We start from the raw sequence: 18,769 nt of genomic DNA on the forward strand, positions 1-18,769 counted from the left end.
AACGCAGGGCTGATGTTCAGTAGTAAAATGCAGAACTGTATACAGTGGTAAAACGCAGGGCTGATGTTCAGTGGTAAAATGCAGAACTGTATACAGTGGTAAAACGCAGGGCTGATGTTCAGTGGTAAAACGCAGAACTGTATACAGTGGTAAAACGCAGGGCTGATGTTCAGTGGTAAAGTGCAGAACTGTATGATGAAGGCAGCTCCAGAGAGAAGACACTCAGAGACTCAGTGTCCCAGCTCCCTCACCATGAGATGAGCTCAATCTATCCTGATTTAACAGACAGAATTTCAGTTTACTGCCTTTAAAATCTCCAAGGCATGACCGGAGCTGGAAAAATGCCTGTTCCTGTTTTCACCCTGTTCAGCTACTTCACCTGATCCCAGCCTTCAGTCTGCAGAGAGGTCCACCCACAGGCGGTTTCTATAGAAACATGGTTCCATAAACAGCTTCAACAGCACACAGCTACGCCCATACTCAAGATCTCAGCCCTCCTCACCAAACTCAATCCATCAGGACTCACCGTAGGAAAAACAAATCTACCTGTCTCTGTCTCTACTGCTAGTGCACTTTCTAAGGGTGGGCATGGACTGGGAGAGGGAGAGGCCAGGGTGCATACCTCATCCGCCCTCCCAGGCAGCGTGTTACACTTCACCTTCTCCTTAAAGCGCACACTGAGCTGCTCCTGCAGCCGAGTGCGTCTCTGAAAGACCAGAGCGCCGCCGTGGGAAAGAGACAGAAAGAGCATGATGGGACAGAGCGCAACCCTGCTCGAGCACAGCTGTCTGTGACATCACCTCCCTCTGAGCATGCCTCTCATTCCTGCACTCATTCATACTCTAACTGCTGCTTTACCTTGGAACTGCTATATGAAGTCAACTTAAAGGTTAGTTTGTTAGCACTCTCTATTGTGTTCTAAAAGCACCACTAGGCAAAGTACAACCTGTCTACTTTAAATGAACACACCAAGAGACTGACAGAGACAGACAGATGAGGGGGCTGCTGGGACTATGAGGGTGTGGGGGGCTGCTTTACCTGTCTCCATGCAGGGAAGGGGGCCAGGCATGCCGAGCTTTTCAGGGGGACAGGGGGCAGAGAAGGGCACCGCAGGAAGTCCATGTTGGGCATGGAGTCCCCCTGTGATCAGTGAAGGGGCGTGTTGAGGGTGTGTCAAGGGGCGTGTCAAAGACATAGTGGCAAATCAAAGATGAGGAGCAGGCCATCCAGGAGTCAAGAACAGAATGAGAGAGAGACTGAAAAGGGAAATGATATGTGGGAGGATAGGCAGGCATGCTGGGAGGAAAGAACGATGGCATAGGCAATTAATGCACACAATGCAGGGAAAGGGGGAATAAATCAAAGCCTCAGCCAAAAGCGAGAAAAAATAAACCCAAAAGGATTTCACAGATAATGAGACAAATGCAATACATAACAACTCATAACAGCAGAAATCTGGGACACAGAACCAAATCCATTCTTGGCACATTAAGAGTTTTTCAGAGAATAGTGAATCCAGGGGCAGGAGGATTCCAGCTCAGAGGGGATAATAAAGAGGGGAAGCCTTTAGGGGATGTGACCACAAACACACACCAAACACAATTTTACATTTACCGTTAGACAGCTAAGGAAACCTGGCCAATGTTATCCCCCAGACTTCATGATCAACTTATCTACTGATATCATAAGGAAATATAACAAGGCCACAACAGCACTGCATACAGAATGTCAGATCATATCTGAATAAACGTCAATCCATCACACAGTGCTATAATAACCTGTGCTATACTCAACACACACTAAACATTACAACAGTAAGATTCAAAGATGGACTGCTTTCCACAAACAGAGCTTCAGTGTAGCGTTGGCTGCAGACCCTACTCAGTGCTCAGTGCTAATGTGTTTCTGACTTCTCCCAGACCCCCGTGGAGGGCCATTGAACCCACTCACCACCAAAAAGCACACACTGAACACTCTGGGTACCTCTCCCTGTCACCCAAGCACTCAAGGCGCACAGTCAATATTTGTCCACTGGAAGCAAAGTCACTAGAGCCCTGCACATGCATGACTTTGCCCCCAATGGGGAGTGATTGACAACTTGCCCATGATACTGTCCTACATGACATAATCATCTGTCTTTTTTACCCAGAGAAATGAGTCACACTCAGAATGAAATATCTGTATCTGTATCCAGATGTCAGGGATAAGGGAATCAGTAGGTCCAGACGAAGGGATTCAAAGTGGTGTATGCATAATACTGTTTACCTCACAGTAGCTTCATCACTGCACCCAGGCCCACCAGCATACCTGTCTCCTGAGGCCAGATGACTGGACCGGGGTGTTGTCCTCAAACTTGGCCAGCAGCTGGGTGGCCATGGACTTCACTTTGTTGCTGTTCGCACCGGTCGCTGCCTCGGCCCTCAGGGTGTGGCCCAGCGAGGGCTGGTCGTCACGGTGACTCCGTGAAACCTCCTCCTGGGGGGGGGGGATGGGGGACACATCTCAGCACTCTGGCTCTGATTGGGGGGAGTACATTCAGGGAGGGGTCACTGGGGAACAGAATGGCTCTCCTTAAATGACCACTTCCTCTCCTGCAGCCACTCACGTCCTCAGACTGGCCAGCCTGGCTGGTCTTCCGCCTCTTCCCCGCGACATCTGCATCCTTCTCCTTCTTGTCCTGTGGGAAGGAGAGTGACAGGAAGACTGTCTCAGTCACCAGCTCCCATTTACTGTCCAGGTGGAGCCCACAGATTCACTGTGTGCCGTACCTTGGGGTTGCGCTTCCGGGAGATGCTTTGACCCAGCTTGCTGAGGAAGGAGATGGGAGATTTCGTACTGGCGATCAGGGCTGCCCTCTCCTCTGGACTCAGGTTACGGTTCTCTGCAGAGAGACAGAGAGAGAGCTTCACCTGCACAGTGCGGACAAGGTGCTGCTAGTGGTATTGTATGACAAGGCAAGATTTGGCTGCTCACCACCGGGGGGCACCGTGTCCTTGAACATCTCATAGAATTGGCTGAGGTACATGACCATGGAGAGCTTGTCGGGCTCGGGCACGAAGGACATCTCCTGGCCCGTCATAATGGGGGAGATGCCAAACTCGCGTTCAGCCATGTCAAAGCCCAGCTGGTTGTTCCGCTCCGTGTCGCTCTCTTCCAGGGACACAAAGTCACTGTTTTTTTTTTTTTGGGGGGGGGGGGGGGGGGTCGTCAGAAACAGCTATCACCCACTATAGATTCTGCACTTTGCAGGAACTAATTCAGCCTCCTTCCTGCACTCACCAATCTTAACAAAGGGGGCACACATCCTGATACACAGACCCACAGATTGCTGGTGCCTCATGTTCCCCCCCAAACCCACGCAAGCCTGGGGGGTTGTCTGTCACCCCGGTGGTAAGTGTCAGTGCATAGGTACTGCCCACTGACACCAATGACAGCTGCCTGAAGAAAGCAGCTCACGTCCTAATACACTGATCACACTGTCTCATGCAACAAAGCCACAAAAACTGAGTAGAAAACAAACACACAGGCTGAAAGGTCACCTATAATGCTGGTTGGAACTGAGAGTCAGAATAATCAGTGTGTAGATAATCCAGCAGAGGATCTCCTCCATGTCTGTTATGCTGACATTATGGGATACCTTTAGGGACTGTGACTTCAGTGACAGATTGTAACAGGCTACCATCTGCCTCTGTTACAAACAGCACTGCTGCTACAACCAAGGCCTGGAGCCCTCTACCTACCACTGCTACAATTTATGCCTGAAGCACTCTACCTTCCGTTACCCTGACTTGGGCCAGGAGCCTTCCACTGCCATAGTGGCTATGATATACTTGGGTCTGCACAGTGCATTAATAACACAAACACTGCAATAGTGCTCTTAGCCAGTGTGGCATACTACGGAGTACAGAGCATTAAAACAGCCTCAGGAAGCCTCAGGAAGCAAGCCCTCAACCCCCAGCTATGATTGACAACCCAGGACATGTCTCCACAAAATGGGCTCCATCTCACTGCACTGCAGCTTCTCCTAGCTCAGGATAATGGATTTAAGGACATGACACATTTCCATTAAAGTGAGGCACAGCAGAACTAGTGATGCAGTGGCAGTAAAGAGACAACTCTTATTGGATTTTTTTCATCCCAAGTTCAGGATTTATTCAGAATGTTTTGGAGCATTACAGCTGATGTGTGGTGGGGCTGACTCCAGGTCAGGGGCTGACTGACCTGGCTAGGTTACTGAGGTTCTCAGTGGAGTAGTGGGAGTCAGCGGCATGCAGGGGAGGGACTCACATGAGGTCGGGGCGGTAGCGGTGGATGAGGGCGCACAGGGCCAGCCCGCTTTTCCAAGACATGGTGAGGTCTGTGACGGCCACGCCCCTGTAGCCCTCTGTCTGCCGCTGGCACCAGCTCAGCAGCTTGCTGGAGCGTGCAATGGACTCTGGGAAACACAGTGCAACACTGTGAATGACAGGGCTCTGTCTGTCATCCCGCCAAATCCCGCCTCTGCATTGTCAGTCTGGCCCGATTAACTGGCCAGTTAGTCAGTCATGTGACCAATCAGCACCATGGAAATGGCCATACTGCCAAGGCCTAAGAAGCGATAAGTCATGGGGGCCATTAATTCTAAATAACAAAAAAGAGAGTTTTAATTAAAGGGAAACTGCACTGGCAGCATCTGGATAGATAAAATGCAGAAAATGTTCTTGTGAGCAGATGGATGTGTGCATTGTTTGTGGTGATGGTTTCAGTCTTGAGAACCTTTCATATCCAATCAGAGGAGCGTATGAGAGACCACACGCAGGCTGCTCACCATTTCTCCCCACCCTGGGTGTGGAGGCGTTGACCACTCTCTCCATGTCAATACACAGATCCCTGGACTCCCCCGTGTCTATGAGGTGCCGCACCTGCAGACAGTAACATCCTATTAATATGCAATTATCATTATTATTACTTTACATTATTAAGCAGATGGTCTTATACAGAGCAACTTACTTAGGTTACAATTTTTACATTTTATCCATTTATACGGTTGGATATTTACTGAAGCAGTTGTAAGTTAAGTACCTTTACATGGGGTACAGCAGCAGTCCCCCAGCGGGGAATCAAAATAGCACCCTTTTGGTTACAAGCCCTGCTCCTTACTGCTATGCTACACATTATTATGATTATGACTTATCATGATGGATTTATTTAGCAGACATCAGTACCCAGGACAATTTACAAAGTATTACAGATTTACAGTATGTTATATAAATTGCAAATCAGAAGGTACAGTGCAGTCCATTTCATCTGTATCATCATCGTCATCTTCATGCTCGTCAGCAAGGGGTACTGTGTGTCATCACAGCTCTGATGGGACATGCACCTGGTTGGGCCTCAGCAGATGCAGGCTGATATTGGGGTACCGGGTGGTGGGGTCAATGCTGTACTGGCTGAAGTTCTTGCTCACATTCTCTGGGGTGGTTTGCGGGAGCAGACGGTAGATGCTCTCCCTTTAAGAAAAGGGAAGGGAGGGTTGAGAGAGATTTCGGACCCATTACTGATCACAGCAACAGGATATAGGCCTTTCTCATACCCCTTTTCCACCAACGCGAACTACGTGCTAGTTCTGGGCTGGTGTTAGAGCCAGTTCAGAGTTGGTTCAATTTGCGAAACTTCAAAGAACCAGTTTGCTTTTCCACGGGCAGAGAGCCACCACAGAGCTATGTCATTACGTCACTGTTTACATCTGAATGCGTCTGTATTCGTATATCGGACTACATCGTGTCTTTACAAGTGTTGCTCCTGGCTTTGCGAGCCGACTTTGGCATTTGTGCTGCTCATTGTTATTTCTATGGACGGTGATTACGTTCGAGAAGAAAGGTAATTACCTACCACGTTTTGATTCTTAAAACACTGAATGTAAGATGTTAAAATTAGCCTTTGTTAGCCTTAGGCTTTAGCTAGCTACCTAGCATGGACTACGGTGGTATCGATCACACTGCAGTTAAACAAATCTAAATCTATCTAAAAATACTGTAAATGAATGATACACCAATATTTATCTTTACAGGCAGTCTTGCAGCTGATGGCAAGGCGGAGGTCACCTGTTGTGTGGGCACACCCACAATCTCACTACTGGTGGGGCACAATTGTTCCAGATTTCAGCCCTCTGCAATTCGTGAAGAATTTCTGTGTGTCCCGGGAGTCGTTTGACTACATCTGTGGTCGGGTCAGGCATGCCATGGGGAGAAGGAGCATGAATTACCGTTTGTGTGCCCCAATCCGAAAGTGGGTCGTAATTGCCATCTGGAAGCTGGCCACCAGCTGTGAATACAGGACCATCAGCCATCTGTTTGGGGTAGGCCTGAGCACTGTGTTTAATTGTGTTCAGGAATTCTGCAGCACAGTCATCATGGTGCTGCTTCCAGCCCAATCTACATGTCCTGATGCTGACAAGTTGGTAGAAATGTCCACTTTCTTCCAAAATCGTTGGAGAGTACCACAGTGTATTGGTGCAATAGATGGAAGCCACATTCCAATAATAGCACCAGAGGAGTATCCTCGAGACTATTCCAACAGGAAAGGATGACATGCAGTTGTTCTGCAGGCAGTTGTGGACGGCAGAGGTCTATTCTGGGATGTCTGTGTTGGTTATCCAGGGAGTGTGCATGAGGCAAGAGTGTTACAACAGTCACAAGAGAGTTACAACGGTCACATTTGTGGGAGGCCCTTAGTGAAAGTGACCATCTCTGGCTGTGATGTTGGACATTACGTGATTGGTGACCCGGCTTACCCCATGCAGAATTGGCTCATGAAGCCCTTTTCGGACACTGGCAGGCTGACCCCTGAACAACACGCCTACAATTACAGGCTGAGCAGTGCACGGTCTGTTGTGGAGATGGCTTTTGGAAGATTGGAGATGCCTCCTAAAAAGAAATGATTGCAAGTGGAGCTGACCAAGAAAATGGCACTGACCTGTTGTGTGCTTCATAATATCTGTGAGGAACATGGCGACAATTTCACCGAGGAGCACACGGACAGGCACGTAAACATTCAGCCTCCTGTTCAGGCATTACCTGACCATGTTAATCCAGAAGGGGCTGACATTAGAGCTGTGTTAATGGACTACTTTAGCGGAGGGGATGGGTGATCTTTTTTCCAGCACCACTGCCAGTTTTGTAACCCTACAAAAGCCTGTTCTGTTTTTGTGTTGTAGTATGCATTTTTCTGCCGATTAATCATACTGAAGCAGACATGTACATTCAGAAAATTGGTTTATTTTGAAAAATAAATACAGTAAAATACACAAAAGTCACAAAAAATGTCAAAGTGTCAAGTGCTGTGCAGTAAATGTGTGCAAACTTTTCAATAAAAAAAAACTTTAAACACTTTGGTGTGTTTAGTGTAGTCATTTGTGTGCTTGAGCCTCCATCACGGCCACCATGCGCTCCATGAGCCCAAGAAACACAATGGTGTCAGTCTCCATTCTCTGCAGTATGTCCTTGCTGTGCTGCAAGAACCTTTCATCTGCCCTCTCCAGATATTGCAGCAGCTCCACATTGTCTCGCTTCCCTTTTCCTGTATAAAAGAACAATAACAATTAACACAGATCTTGTGTAGTCATGCCATTGCAAATAATTGTTTCTACTATTCTCTCACACATTTCTACTATCAGGTACATTTGACTTTTTTCTTTCATATTTCATAAATATATCAAAATGTTTGCATAGCATCTGGTGTGAGAGACTAGTATAGCCCTACCCACCACAACAAATCTTACCCCATCTGGCCTGTTGTGATGAAGAGGCGGAGCTTTGAGCTCCAGAGCTGCAAGACGGTGTGGGCGAGTTGCAGTCCAGTGGTGGAGGTAGGTCCGCGTCGGCATCGACGTAATCGACGGTAGACAACTCTATAAACAACAAAATCAAGAGAACAGTGCTTTAAAAAAGGTTACGGTAGCTAGCTAGCTGTAGGTCAGCCAACATCACCCAAGCAAGCACAGCAACTAATTTCTCACATCAATGTGCTTGCTTGGGTAATGTTAAGCTGAACAACAGCTAGCTAGCTAGCCATCTGTTACGTTCATAATATTGATGTGAGAAATTAGTAGCTCGCTAAACAGCTAAGAAATACACAGCTGACTGCCAACAAGGCGAAACATTTGAAAAATAAAACTTACCAGGATCAGTGGAACTTTGCGTATCATCCGCCTTTGCCTCCAACATTGCTGTTGCCGAGTTCAAGGCCCCGGTCAGCTGGCATGCCAGTCTGTCGTCGAGGACCGAGTTGAGAAGGTCAAAATGAGGATTTCTCCGTGGCCGACAAATGCCGCTTCGCCCAAGATCCTTCTTTTGATCCATGTAGTCCTTTTTCAGTTTCTTTTGTTGACGATCTGATCGACGCTTCTGTCGTACCCTGCTGTAGCCATCTCGCGCTGTATTTGTTCGAACACTGGCTTCGTTCTTGAAGCTCCCTCTAGTTTATTCTGAACTTCTTTAGAGGACCATGTACAATTTGTCTCCTTATAGCAGCAGGATTGAGGCCTTTCTCCCATTACTGATAATAGCAGCAGGATCGAGGCCTTTCTCCTGTTACCGATAACAGTAGAAGGATCGAGGCCCTTCTCCTATTATTGATAACAGTAGCAGGATCAAGGCCTTTCTTCTGTTACTGATAACAGTAGAAGGATCCAGGCCTTTCTCCTGTTACTGATAACAGCAGCGGATCGAGGTCTTTCTCCCTTTACTGCTAATAGCAGCAGGATCAAGGCCTTTCTCTTGTTACTGATAACAGTAGAAGGATCGAGGCCTTTCTCCCATTACTGATAACAGCAGGATCGAGGCCTTTCTCCTGTTATTGATAACAGCAGCAGGATCGGGGACATCCTCCTGTCGACAGAACAACAAGATTGAGGCCCACTCACCTCTCTGCCAACACTTCCAGGGGGCAGATGCCCTGTGCCCAGCTACGTACCATCCAGGCAGAGTCCATAGCTGCCAGGAAGCCGCGGGCAATGCCAGTGCCCATGGGCCAGAAAGGCTGCGAATGGACACAGTGGTTGGGTTTATAACATGGTTTGTAATGGTTTATAATGCATTATGAGTACCATTTACATGATTTACTGTCATTACAAGCACAATGATGAGCCCAGACAGGCTGAATGGACAGTTCTCACACTGCAGAGTTTGAATGTTGTAATGTTATACTGTAGCAATTCACTGGAAATCCGAATACAGCTGTACAGTGGGGTGACCTGCACTGTAGTGTGTAATATAGACACACAATAAGGTAAGGGCATATATATCCCCCATCTCTCTCTGCTTCTAGCCTCTATCTGTCTCTTTCTTCTCTTCTACAGAAAGCTCTTCCTTTCTCTACTCAGAGCTGAGTCCTCTACTAGAAGGATGGTCAACTTTAAAACTTAAAGTTGACAAAACCTTTTGTAAGTACAGTTTTTTTATATCTTTGGATTGTTTGCGGTTCATGAAAAATTGACTCTCTTCCCCTTCTTCCTCTCTCTCTCTCTCCCTCCCCCTATCTCTCTCCTCCCCTCCCTCCACCCTCCCTCTCTCCCCATCTGTCTCTTCCTCACTCCACGTCCCTCATTCCCTCTCTCTTTCTCCCTCCCTCTCCCCTGCTCTCCCACTCCTCACCTCCAGCAGGCTGTCCCCCACCAGGGCCACCAACAGCTGGTGTCCATTGCGCTGACGCACAAGGGCAGCGTTCTCTGAGGCATACATGCAGGTGAAGTCGAACATGGCCACGTCCGGCTGCCCGTAGTGGTTGATGGCAAAGTCCAGTGTTGGCAGCTGGTGACTGGTGGAGAAGTCAGCAGCTTCGCGGGCATAGGAGAGCAGGGCCGCCTGGTCCACATTTCCCCGGGAGAGGAGCAGCTCTGTGTCCACGTAGTCCTGAAGGAGCAGGGGGGTAGGTGTGGTTGAGGCAGGGAGGGGTCATCACACACCACATTCCATTTTTGGAAGACTCAACACTCAGAATAATGCTTCAATATCTGCGCTTCATCTGAACAGACCACAGCTGTGTCCATCAACTGCTCCTTGTGTATGCACGTGTGTATATTTGTACGCATGTGCGTGCGTGCATGTGTGTGTGTGTGTGTGTAGGACACACTGATCAGCTGTGTGTTGGTAACTATATTGACATTATTGATTCAGATGGATGGCCTAGGAGACCATCCAGACCACCTCAGCAGTACTTTGGCATTTGTACTTCAGCATTTGAGCTCTATGATCATTAGAGTCACGCTAGCCAGAACAGCAAGGCTAAGACATGCGAGCTCCCCTTCCTCGGAGTCCTGTTTCCCTTTAATTCCATCCAGCTGCCCCTGCCCAAAAGAGCTCTCTCACTGGTGCGACACAGCTTTCCCGGAGAGCCACTTCCTCTTCCGGTTCAGGATGGCCTTATGTCACCAGCGCAGGGAGACATCTACACAGCGACTCCACACTGGAGTGGCAAAATCAGGAGTCTTTCAACCAGCAGTGCAACCAGTTCTGAACTAGGTTAGTGTTTCCACTAGTGGAAGCCTACTCTTGGAAAGGGACTAACCCTGAAGTTCCTTAACAAAACCCTGAAGTGCCTTACCACATACAAAAATGGACCTCTGCTGGCCAATAATACGCATGTTGCCATGGAGACAAATAAATACATTAATAAATGAACACTGGGATACTCAACACAGAAAAAAACAGACAACCACACATCGGTGTTCTGGTTCAGCCCAAATAGTGATGCAGCAGTCAGTCAACAGTGCAAGGAAACCTCGCAGACGAGCCTGGGGGGCCCATCCGGTGTCTCCCCTATACCCCAAACATTGACCACTGTGGCCCTCACTAAAGGTCGCATAGCCAGCAGGTTTAGAGGCAGAGCAGCTCAGTTTGAAAACCAGTTCCACAGGGCACAGCCTCCCACATCCACCCCACATTCCGCTGCTCAGCACCTCTATCAGCCTGCCTGGGGCTGCACATACCTAACCTTCATTACAAAAAAACATCTCAGGACACATGCTAGTTTCCCTTGTTGTTTCCTTAGGTTGTGCAATTTTCTGGACCCAAGTTACACAAAAGAATTCAGGAAAAGTTGAGTTAGAATAAAACCTATTCAGTTTGTGTGAGGAGATGTGAGCCTAACTGTTCAGTGTAACATAGTTGAATTTTGATATTAGCCATTTGTACATATGAAAAATGTCTTTGTACATATCACTTTGTACATTTAACCTGGCATTTTAGTATGCTGACTTGTGTTTCACCCAAGCGTCCAATCAGAAAAGCGCCTCACTAGGTGTGCTTGAGCTTGCTTTTTGTTCACAACATTTGGGGCTGTCCCATAAAGGGAGGCAACTTTTGCACTTAACTCAGTGTCTTACTGAACTCTTGTAATGCTTCTCAGCAACTACTCTTAGCATAGTGATACACTTACTTGGCCTCAGATGGTCCTCCAGACCCCCCTAACCCCAGATGGGGGCTTTAATTACTCACATGTAGGATGACCCCCTTCTCCAGCAGACTCTGCTTCTTGGCCGTCATCACAAAGTAGTGTGTGTCGTCCTTGTAGTACACAATATTTTCCAGGTCAATTCCTGCAAATCAACAGAGAGGGGCACAGTCATTCTCAGAAGCTAATTCTACATCGCTACTGCGTGGGGACTGTCACACAGCTAGCCGTTAGCCACAGGGGGAGGGTAATGTCTTTGAAGACACTGTCTCAGCTCCAAGCACTCCATGTATTAAACCTATACTGCCGCTGTAACCTGAAAACACTCATGTAGACAATTAAGATTTTGTTTGTGTTCCCTCCAATAAGGTTCCTGCAGAGCGTTACACTGACAGAGCTGAGAAGGGAAGCATCTTCTGAGCAGAGATCTTTGGACTTTGTACTTGAGTGATTTTAGAGAGACTGATCTCCCTGCATGCATGATATTATATTATATTACATTATTGTCATTTAGCAGACATTCTTGTGCAGTGAAACTAAGGTAACAGTACAGAAGCTGACCAGTGGCTTCCCGCAGGTCTTGGAAGAACTTCTGGTTGAAGATGAAGGCCACGCCACTGATCTCCTCCACTTTGGCCTCAGCTGTGGTGTTGCGGTTGATGAAGTTGGCGGTGATGGCAATGGCCAGCTTGCCGCGGAACTCCTTCCTGCGGAATCCTGCAGGCGGGGGGAGGAAGTGATGTCAGACCACATGAAATCCCCTCTACTGTCATTCAACACGTCCCATAACCCTCTACTCACACGGAAAGTCATGAGACAGAAACACACCACAAAAGGTGAACAGTATGGATGTCCTCCCATGTGCCAACAATTTAGAACATGTATAAATCCTTAGGAGTAAAGTTTTAAGTCAAATCTCTCAAATGATCACCCTGTTTCTGTTTAGCATTATTTAAGGTATAAGCATCAAAAATGGTTAAAAAGTCAGACAACAAGACAAATGGCTAGAAGAATCACTGCCACACATAATCCATTTACATTACATTTGCATTTATTCATTTGGCAGATGCTTTTATCCAAAGCCACTTAGAAGTGAGGCAGAGTACAACACAAGCAAATAGCCATATAAGGAGTCAACAATATAAGAGGCACTGCATGAATTTGCAATAGTTGGCCAGACAAGGTGCAAGCTAGCTAGTAGAGATATGAGTGCATGAATCCATACATTTGAAGATTTTTTTTGTAAGTGAAACAAGGTTAAGACCTAAAAAATTGCTTGGTAGTAGTGTTGTAGGTGTTCAGGTGAGCAGGGAAAGCTGTGTCTACAGATGTTTCTTGAAGATAGTGAAGGACTCAGCAGATCAGATGGAGTGTAAAAGTTCATTCCACCATTGAGGAACAATGGCAGCCTCCACATGAGGCTGTTCTCAGTTATTACATTACACTATTTAATCAGGCACTGCATACTGTTTCCAGCATGAGCCAGAAGGCTCAGTGTGACGGTGTGGTGGATAAGCTCGTGATGGAGCTGATTTCCCCCTCAGCAGACTCTGAGCCTATTATGGCAAACTGGCTGAGGAGTTATGCAGTGCTCTGTGCTCTCACTGACAATTTCTGGTGGCCATCAGGGCAACCATTAGCCAAACCCAACCGCTCCTGTATTGATATAGACAGGGTCAGTGGAGCGGGACCAAGAGATCTGGACATTGATGGAGTGCATAAAAGCAGAGCAGACAGTGGATAGTGGGACCCCAGGGCCCTCCACCATTCCCCTGTGGTAGATTTCAGTCTCTAGCTTGCGTCTCTGTACCTGGCAGCGTGTTCCTTCTCCCATCAGCCCCGATGATCACATCAAACTGCAACTCGCTGACTGGGTGTGTGCACGGATGGACCTCTGCCCTCCACCCTACCCCTGTGCACACATATTACTACTGCAGGTCATCGTGTTACACAAATTACCATTGAAGGTCATCACGTTACACACATTACCACTGGAGGTCAGCATGTTACACACATTACCACTGGAGGTAAACACACTATACATACCACTGCCATCATACTATACATACTATACAGTATCATGTTAATGGTTTCACATCCTTAATAAGGAATGAATTTATGCTCATAAAAATCAATCAATCAATAGTGTTAAGCAACCAGGAGCCAGATAGGTTTCCTTTTCCCCGTACCCCTCCAGGCAGGATGACAGAGGGCTTACTTTCATTCTCCTGGTCCTCAGGTGGCTCAATCAGCCCCTTGAACTCCACATTGACATGGATCTCAATGCCCAGGAGCAGAGCAACCTTCAGCAGCATTAGCTGGAGCTGCCGGATACCTGCAGTCACAGGAAGTGACATGACATATTTTTAGTCACTCTGGATAAGGGCATTCAACAAGCAAACGAATAACAGAACAAGATTCAGGAAAAAAATGGAATATGTAATATGTGAAAGAGATGCCATAATCCTTACCCTAACCCTGTTCCTGACCATCTAAGGTTCCTAAACCTAATTCTAACCCTGACTCTAACAATAATTCAGACCATAACTCCAATCCTAACCCCTGACCTGAGCCCAAGGCAATTTTGGATTCTGGCCTAAAACCTTCTTGTCACTTTGATTCTGAAAGAACAGGGACTCCGTCCCCTTTTAGCTACTTTGTATGGATGCTGTCGCCCATGAACCACATTTGGTCATTATGGAGGAGATTGGGGGAACTGCATATGGTCATGATGGAGGATATGAGGAGAACCATGTTTGGTCATGATGGAGAATATGGGGAGAACTGTGTGTGGTCTTCATGAATGATATGGGGAGAACCATGTGTGGTCATCAAGGAGGTTATGGGGAATTGGGCCAGTTTGCACTCACTGATGTGGTCGATGGAGCCAGCACAGAACTTCCCATAGAATTTCTTGGCTCCAAGACCACGCAGGTCTTGGATTGTGAAGGGCCAGAGGTGAAGCACATTGTTCCGGGAGAAGGCATCCCTCTTCTCCAGCAGCACCACCTTCGCCCCCAGGAAGCCCAGCTCAATGGCCGTCCGCAGGCCGCAGGGGCCAGCCCCAATGATGAGACACTGTGGGGCAAAAGCCATTCCACACATTCCACAGTGAGACGCAACCTCCAAAAATGCTGGACACCACTTCCAGACACATCAAGTTGCGAACCACATACAAACATCACAACAACACTCTGAGGCGATGTTAAAGATCACAGACCTCCCAGCTGTGCCCATCTTCTTCAGAGGGACACACTCATGACAGTTTTTCAGTGCATATCTGGCAACTAAGGATTACTACCAGTGGAGCATACCTTGGAGTTGGCACATGCGCGGCCTTTCTTATAGTCCCTGTGGCAAGCCCGCTTGTCCAGCTTGGCCCACAGCGCCTTGGCCTTCCAGTAGTTGAGCTTGGACTTTAGCTTGTGGTAGAAGACGCGGTACTCATTGGGCTTGAGCTCCAGGAAGTCACAGAGCTCCTGGAAGGCTTTGAGAGTGCCCTTACAGGTGGAGGCCTGGACGAAGCGGTCGAACAGGACATGGGAGTGGTTCACCCTCTCCCCTCCACCATTGACACCCCTGTCCCCCATTGTCCAAATGCACGAATGCCCCGATCACTCCCTCCCCCCGCCAGGGGAGCCTGGGACAGGCCCCTGCCCCTTTGGTCACACCCTCCTCCGACACAGCAATTTTAGGGACCCTCAGACATTGTCATTCTGCAAGTAAAACAAGCAAAAGAGTGCAAGCTCTAGTGAACCACACATTGAGTCACATACAGTTTCATTTACAGTAACACAGTGACACATAGAGTAACATACAGTAACATGAAGTAACACAGTAACATATGCACTAACACACTAACATATGGAGTAACACACAGTAACACATACAGTAACACAGTAACATTTAGATTCTTCATAACAGATCAATATCTCAATCAAGGGATGCAAATAATTACTGAAATACTGAACTAGCCCATTTCAAAAGTATTTGGCTGTTCGTTAATAAGTTGAGTTCACAGCTTCAGTAGTAATTCACTAATAAAATAATGCACTCTTTCTTGACTTTGTGAATACAGTGGCAAGGTTATTTGATCAACAGTAAAGCATATTCTAAAACACTGAGGCATTGTAGGCTAGCCAGCAGAATGTAAAAAGGAAGAAATCAGAACGTAGCTTTTTTCCTCCTCTTGATAGTTCAAGGCTACTTTTAACCTGGGCCTTGCTATGACTCCCTACAAAAATAAGCAGATTGCATGATTAGCTCAGCACCAAGTAATTTTCCCCATGCAACACATCTAACTTGGCTCACCTCCTATCTACCAAATACATGCTCGCTCCTTGTACATATAACGTTGCTCCGATAAAATTAATACACATAAATAACTAGCTTGTGCTTTGCCCAATCAGATGTAGATGAACTCAACTTTATTCAGCACTGAAAGTTTCAGGACTATTGTGTGAAACCGTCCCACTTTTGGATACAAAATGAAAACACTGAACACTAAGGGGAACCTCACCTAGTTAGAACTAGGATTGATTTGGATTTTACACTGGAAGACCTAAAGTGAACAATACATATTTTTTGTTCTTAAATTGTGTGATATTTCATTGGTTGGTGGTAAACACCTGACAATAGTCAACATCCCTACCCGAAACAGGAAACCACTCACACAAGCCTTATGAAGGAGCATGAGCTCTGTCCTTTATGCATGTCTATACAAAGACATAAGAAAATATCTATCATTCCAACAGAGTAAAGAGTATGTAAAATAACACCTCTTCCTACAGCAGGCCCCTGTGCTTTAAAGAGGAAGCAGAGCAGGCAGAGGATCTGCACATCTTATAAAAGACAAATGGACACATTTCCAGCTAATGGTTTACAAACTATGCCTTAAAAGTAAACTAAATATCGAAGGCCACCACATTTTAATGGAGACCTTCTGAGAGGACAACAGGATTCTGCTAGATACAAATCTCCACATACTTCCACATCTTTAGTCCTTCCTGTTTCAGGCCTGGACTGAAGTGAGTTATATGTGAAGATTCCCCTGACACTAAGCACCGCCACCCTATTTATTTACTTAGGCTTCCTTACATAGAGAAACTTTCATAGTTTCACACATCATTAATGTACTATGGGATAATTATGAATACTTACTACTATGTATTTTAGCCACATATTAATCTTGTGCAGTTCCCAAATGCCTGTACCACACAGAATGTAAAACGTTATCAGAAACAACTGCTCATCATCAAAGATCTGGGCTAAACAAGTTTAAAAACACAGTACAACAAAACCTGAGGAGTTCAGAGTTTATTGATCATATCAGGGTGCTGGCAAGGTAGCACATGCTCACATGACCTGACCCCTTGTCTCAGGCTGAAAGCACCAGAGACAGAAACCCAGACAAGGACCCAGAGCCCCCAATCTGTGACACTGTGACAGACACAGGAAACCAATTCAAGATTCCGACAGATTAATACAATCATCCAAAACAATATACTCTATGTCATCTCAAGTCAAACGGCCATTGCACAGTTCTGTCCAAACAGAGCTAAGAGGAGGAGCCTGCATGCTTGTGCTGTTATATGTTCCTAGAAACCACTTATTCCCTGTGCCACTACACGGATGTGCTGAAAGATGAAAAAGCCCTCAGGGGAGTAATCTCTCACATTCTCCACCTCTCATCTCTCAAGGCCAGAATGTGCTGATAATGTGCACACATAGAGGTCAAGCAGAGTTTAAAGGAAACCTAAAAATGAATGAACAAACATGGAGTACTTTCTTCTAAAATGCTATTTTCCCTCTCTTTAGGTTTTCTGGAAAAAGTCAGCATTTGAAAATGAATACCTGTCAGAGATTAGCTGGCTGTCCTCAAGGGCTCTCCAGGACAATAACATTTAGCATGATAATGTGAAGGTTGGAGCACCCAACCAGACAATTTCCCTGGGTTTTCCAATGCACCTTTAAAAACACCAGTCCCAGGACCCTGTGTCGTTGTAGCTAAAGCTAAAGCTATAGCTATATAGCTAAAAATTCTCCATTGCCCAGGCTGGAATAGTTTTTTAAAATAGCTCTAAAAAACCCATTCAGTGAGTCTAAACATCACATTCGCTTTCTCTCTGCACTGAAATTATCTGGCCTTTTTACCAGCGGAATGCAGGGCATGCTTACTGTGCAGAAACACATGATAAGCTGACATGACAGAAGAAGCCTGGAGTCTTCCACAGCGAAGGTCACTGCACTCTCAGGCATACAGCTTGCAAAACAGACTGCAGGGAGAGACCGGGCCCTGACAGTTTCTAACAACTCATAACAGCCCTTCTACTGAGCGCCGGACTAAACAGAGCCCAGCTGCCGACTAGGACATTGGTGTAAGAGGACAGATGCCTATGGGCTCAGACATTACTGCCAGAGAATGAACAGAATGCTAGGAGCCAGCTCTGATGAAAGCGCACTAGACTGTTACAGAGGTCTTTCAATGCAGTCAGTTCAAATCATTTTCAAGCACCAGGTTCAAATAATTATGATTGGTTGAAAACAGGATGCAAGAATCACAAAAAAAGCACAGGACTGAATGTTTTACCATGACAGATTCCTTTCCTGTTGAGAAGCAATACACCTTCTTTTTTGATAAAGATGCTGACATGCTGAAGGTGACTTGAATGTTTCCCTGGATATCTTAATAAAGAACAGAAATGCGCTGGTACCAGGATGTGTCAATTATAGAGGTCAGTTATGCCTTCGATAATGGTCACATATGAATAGCATTTATCACTTTCAAGGCCAGGCCACTGGATGGCAGCTCAGCAATGTGCCACTAAGTAGCTAGTTAGGTGACAGTGATCGGTCCACCCTGCTAAGAGCAGTAGCATCATCATCCTGTACTATAGAATGTATGACCTGTTTTGAGAAATGTATGCTTTGCTCCCTCAGAGGGGCGTGAGGAATGCCCCCACCCCCCACCCCCACCCTGCGATACAAGGCTGCCACACTTTCTTGGGGAAGTCATAAACCTTTATCACCCAATTAATCACAGGGCCATTTAGCCTGAGCAAACACAGGAAGTGACACGCCATGAGTCCATAGAGGAGCATCCCAGCCATCTGTCTGCAGTGCCATCCTCCCCACATTTGACCCAATCCGAGATGCAATACTCACATCCAGAAGAAATGCAATACAATGCAATGCATTTTTAATATAGAGCAACCAATACTTACAAACAATCCTTAACCCAAATGTCCTTCTCATTATAAATAGGCTTCACTTTGTTCCATTTTTCTGCAATGTTCTGTTATCACACATCTGCAATCTGTACCTAATTGCTTATAATTGG

The 18,769-nt window shown here is 46.5% G+C and overlaps 1 protein-coding gene across 14 annotated transcripts in view; it reads right to left on the reverse strand.

Moving 5' to 3' along the window:
- The window catches only part of mical3a (microtubule associated monooxygenase, calponin and LIM domain containing 3a), a 121,718-nt gene that overhangs the window by 41,812 nt on the left and 61,137 nt on the right, over positions 1 to 18,769 (reverse strand). For 10 of the 14 annotated variants that reach the window (XM_036520562.1, XM_036520560.1, XM_036520563.1 and 7 more), the window contains 16 exons: positions 14,745 to 15,146; positions 14,301 to 14,508; positions 13,649 to 13,765; positions 13,241 to 13,342; positions 11,992 to 12,147; positions 11,475 to 11,575; positions 9,633 to 9,890; positions 8,903 to 9,018; positions 5,363 to 5,489; positions 4,808 to 4,901; positions 4,288 to 4,435; positions 2,974 to 3,170; positions 2,769 to 2,881; positions 2,606 to 2,677; positions 2,308 to 2,475; positions 1,039 to 1,140 (listed from right to left, as the gene is read on the reverse strand). In XM_036520562.1, coding sequence (XP_036376455.1) covers positions 1,039 to 1,140; positions 2,308 to 2,475; positions 2,606 to 2,677; positions 2,769 to 2,881; positions 2,974 to 3,170; positions 4,288 to 4,435; positions 4,808 to 4,901; positions 5,363 to 5,489; positions 8,903 to 9,018; positions 9,633 to 9,890; positions 11,475 to 11,575; positions 11,992 to 12,147; positions 13,241 to 13,342; positions 13,649 to 13,765; positions 14,301 to 14,508; positions 14,745 to 15,020 — 2,355 coding nt within the window. In that variant the 5' untranslated portion in view covers positions 15,021 to 15,146. Of the gene's footprint in view, positions 1 to 1,038; positions 1,141 to 2,307; positions 2,476 to 2,605; positions 2,678 to 2,768; positions 2,882 to 2,973; positions 3,171 to 4,287; positions 4,436 to 4,807; positions 4,902 to 5,362; positions 5,490 to 8,902; positions 9,019 to 9,632; positions 9,891 to 11,474; positions 11,576 to 11,991; positions 12,148 to 13,240; positions 13,343 to 13,648; positions 13,766 to 14,300; positions 14,509 to 14,744; positions 15,147 to 18,769 lie in introns of those variants that run through there. The other 4 variants (XM_036520570.1, XM_036520568.1, XM_036520574.1 and 1 more) reach the window with 2 other exon arrangements.

The sequence above is a fragment of the Megalops cyprinoides genome, unplaced genomic scaffold (genome assembly GCF_013368585.1).
Source record: "Megalops cyprinoides isolate fMegCyp1 unplaced genomic scaffold, fMegCyp1.pri scaffold_27_arrow_ctg1, whole genome shotgun sequence".
Classification (NCBI taxonomy): Eukaryota; Metazoa; Chordata; class Actinopteri; order Elopiformes; family Megalopidae; genus Megalops; species Megalops cyprinoides.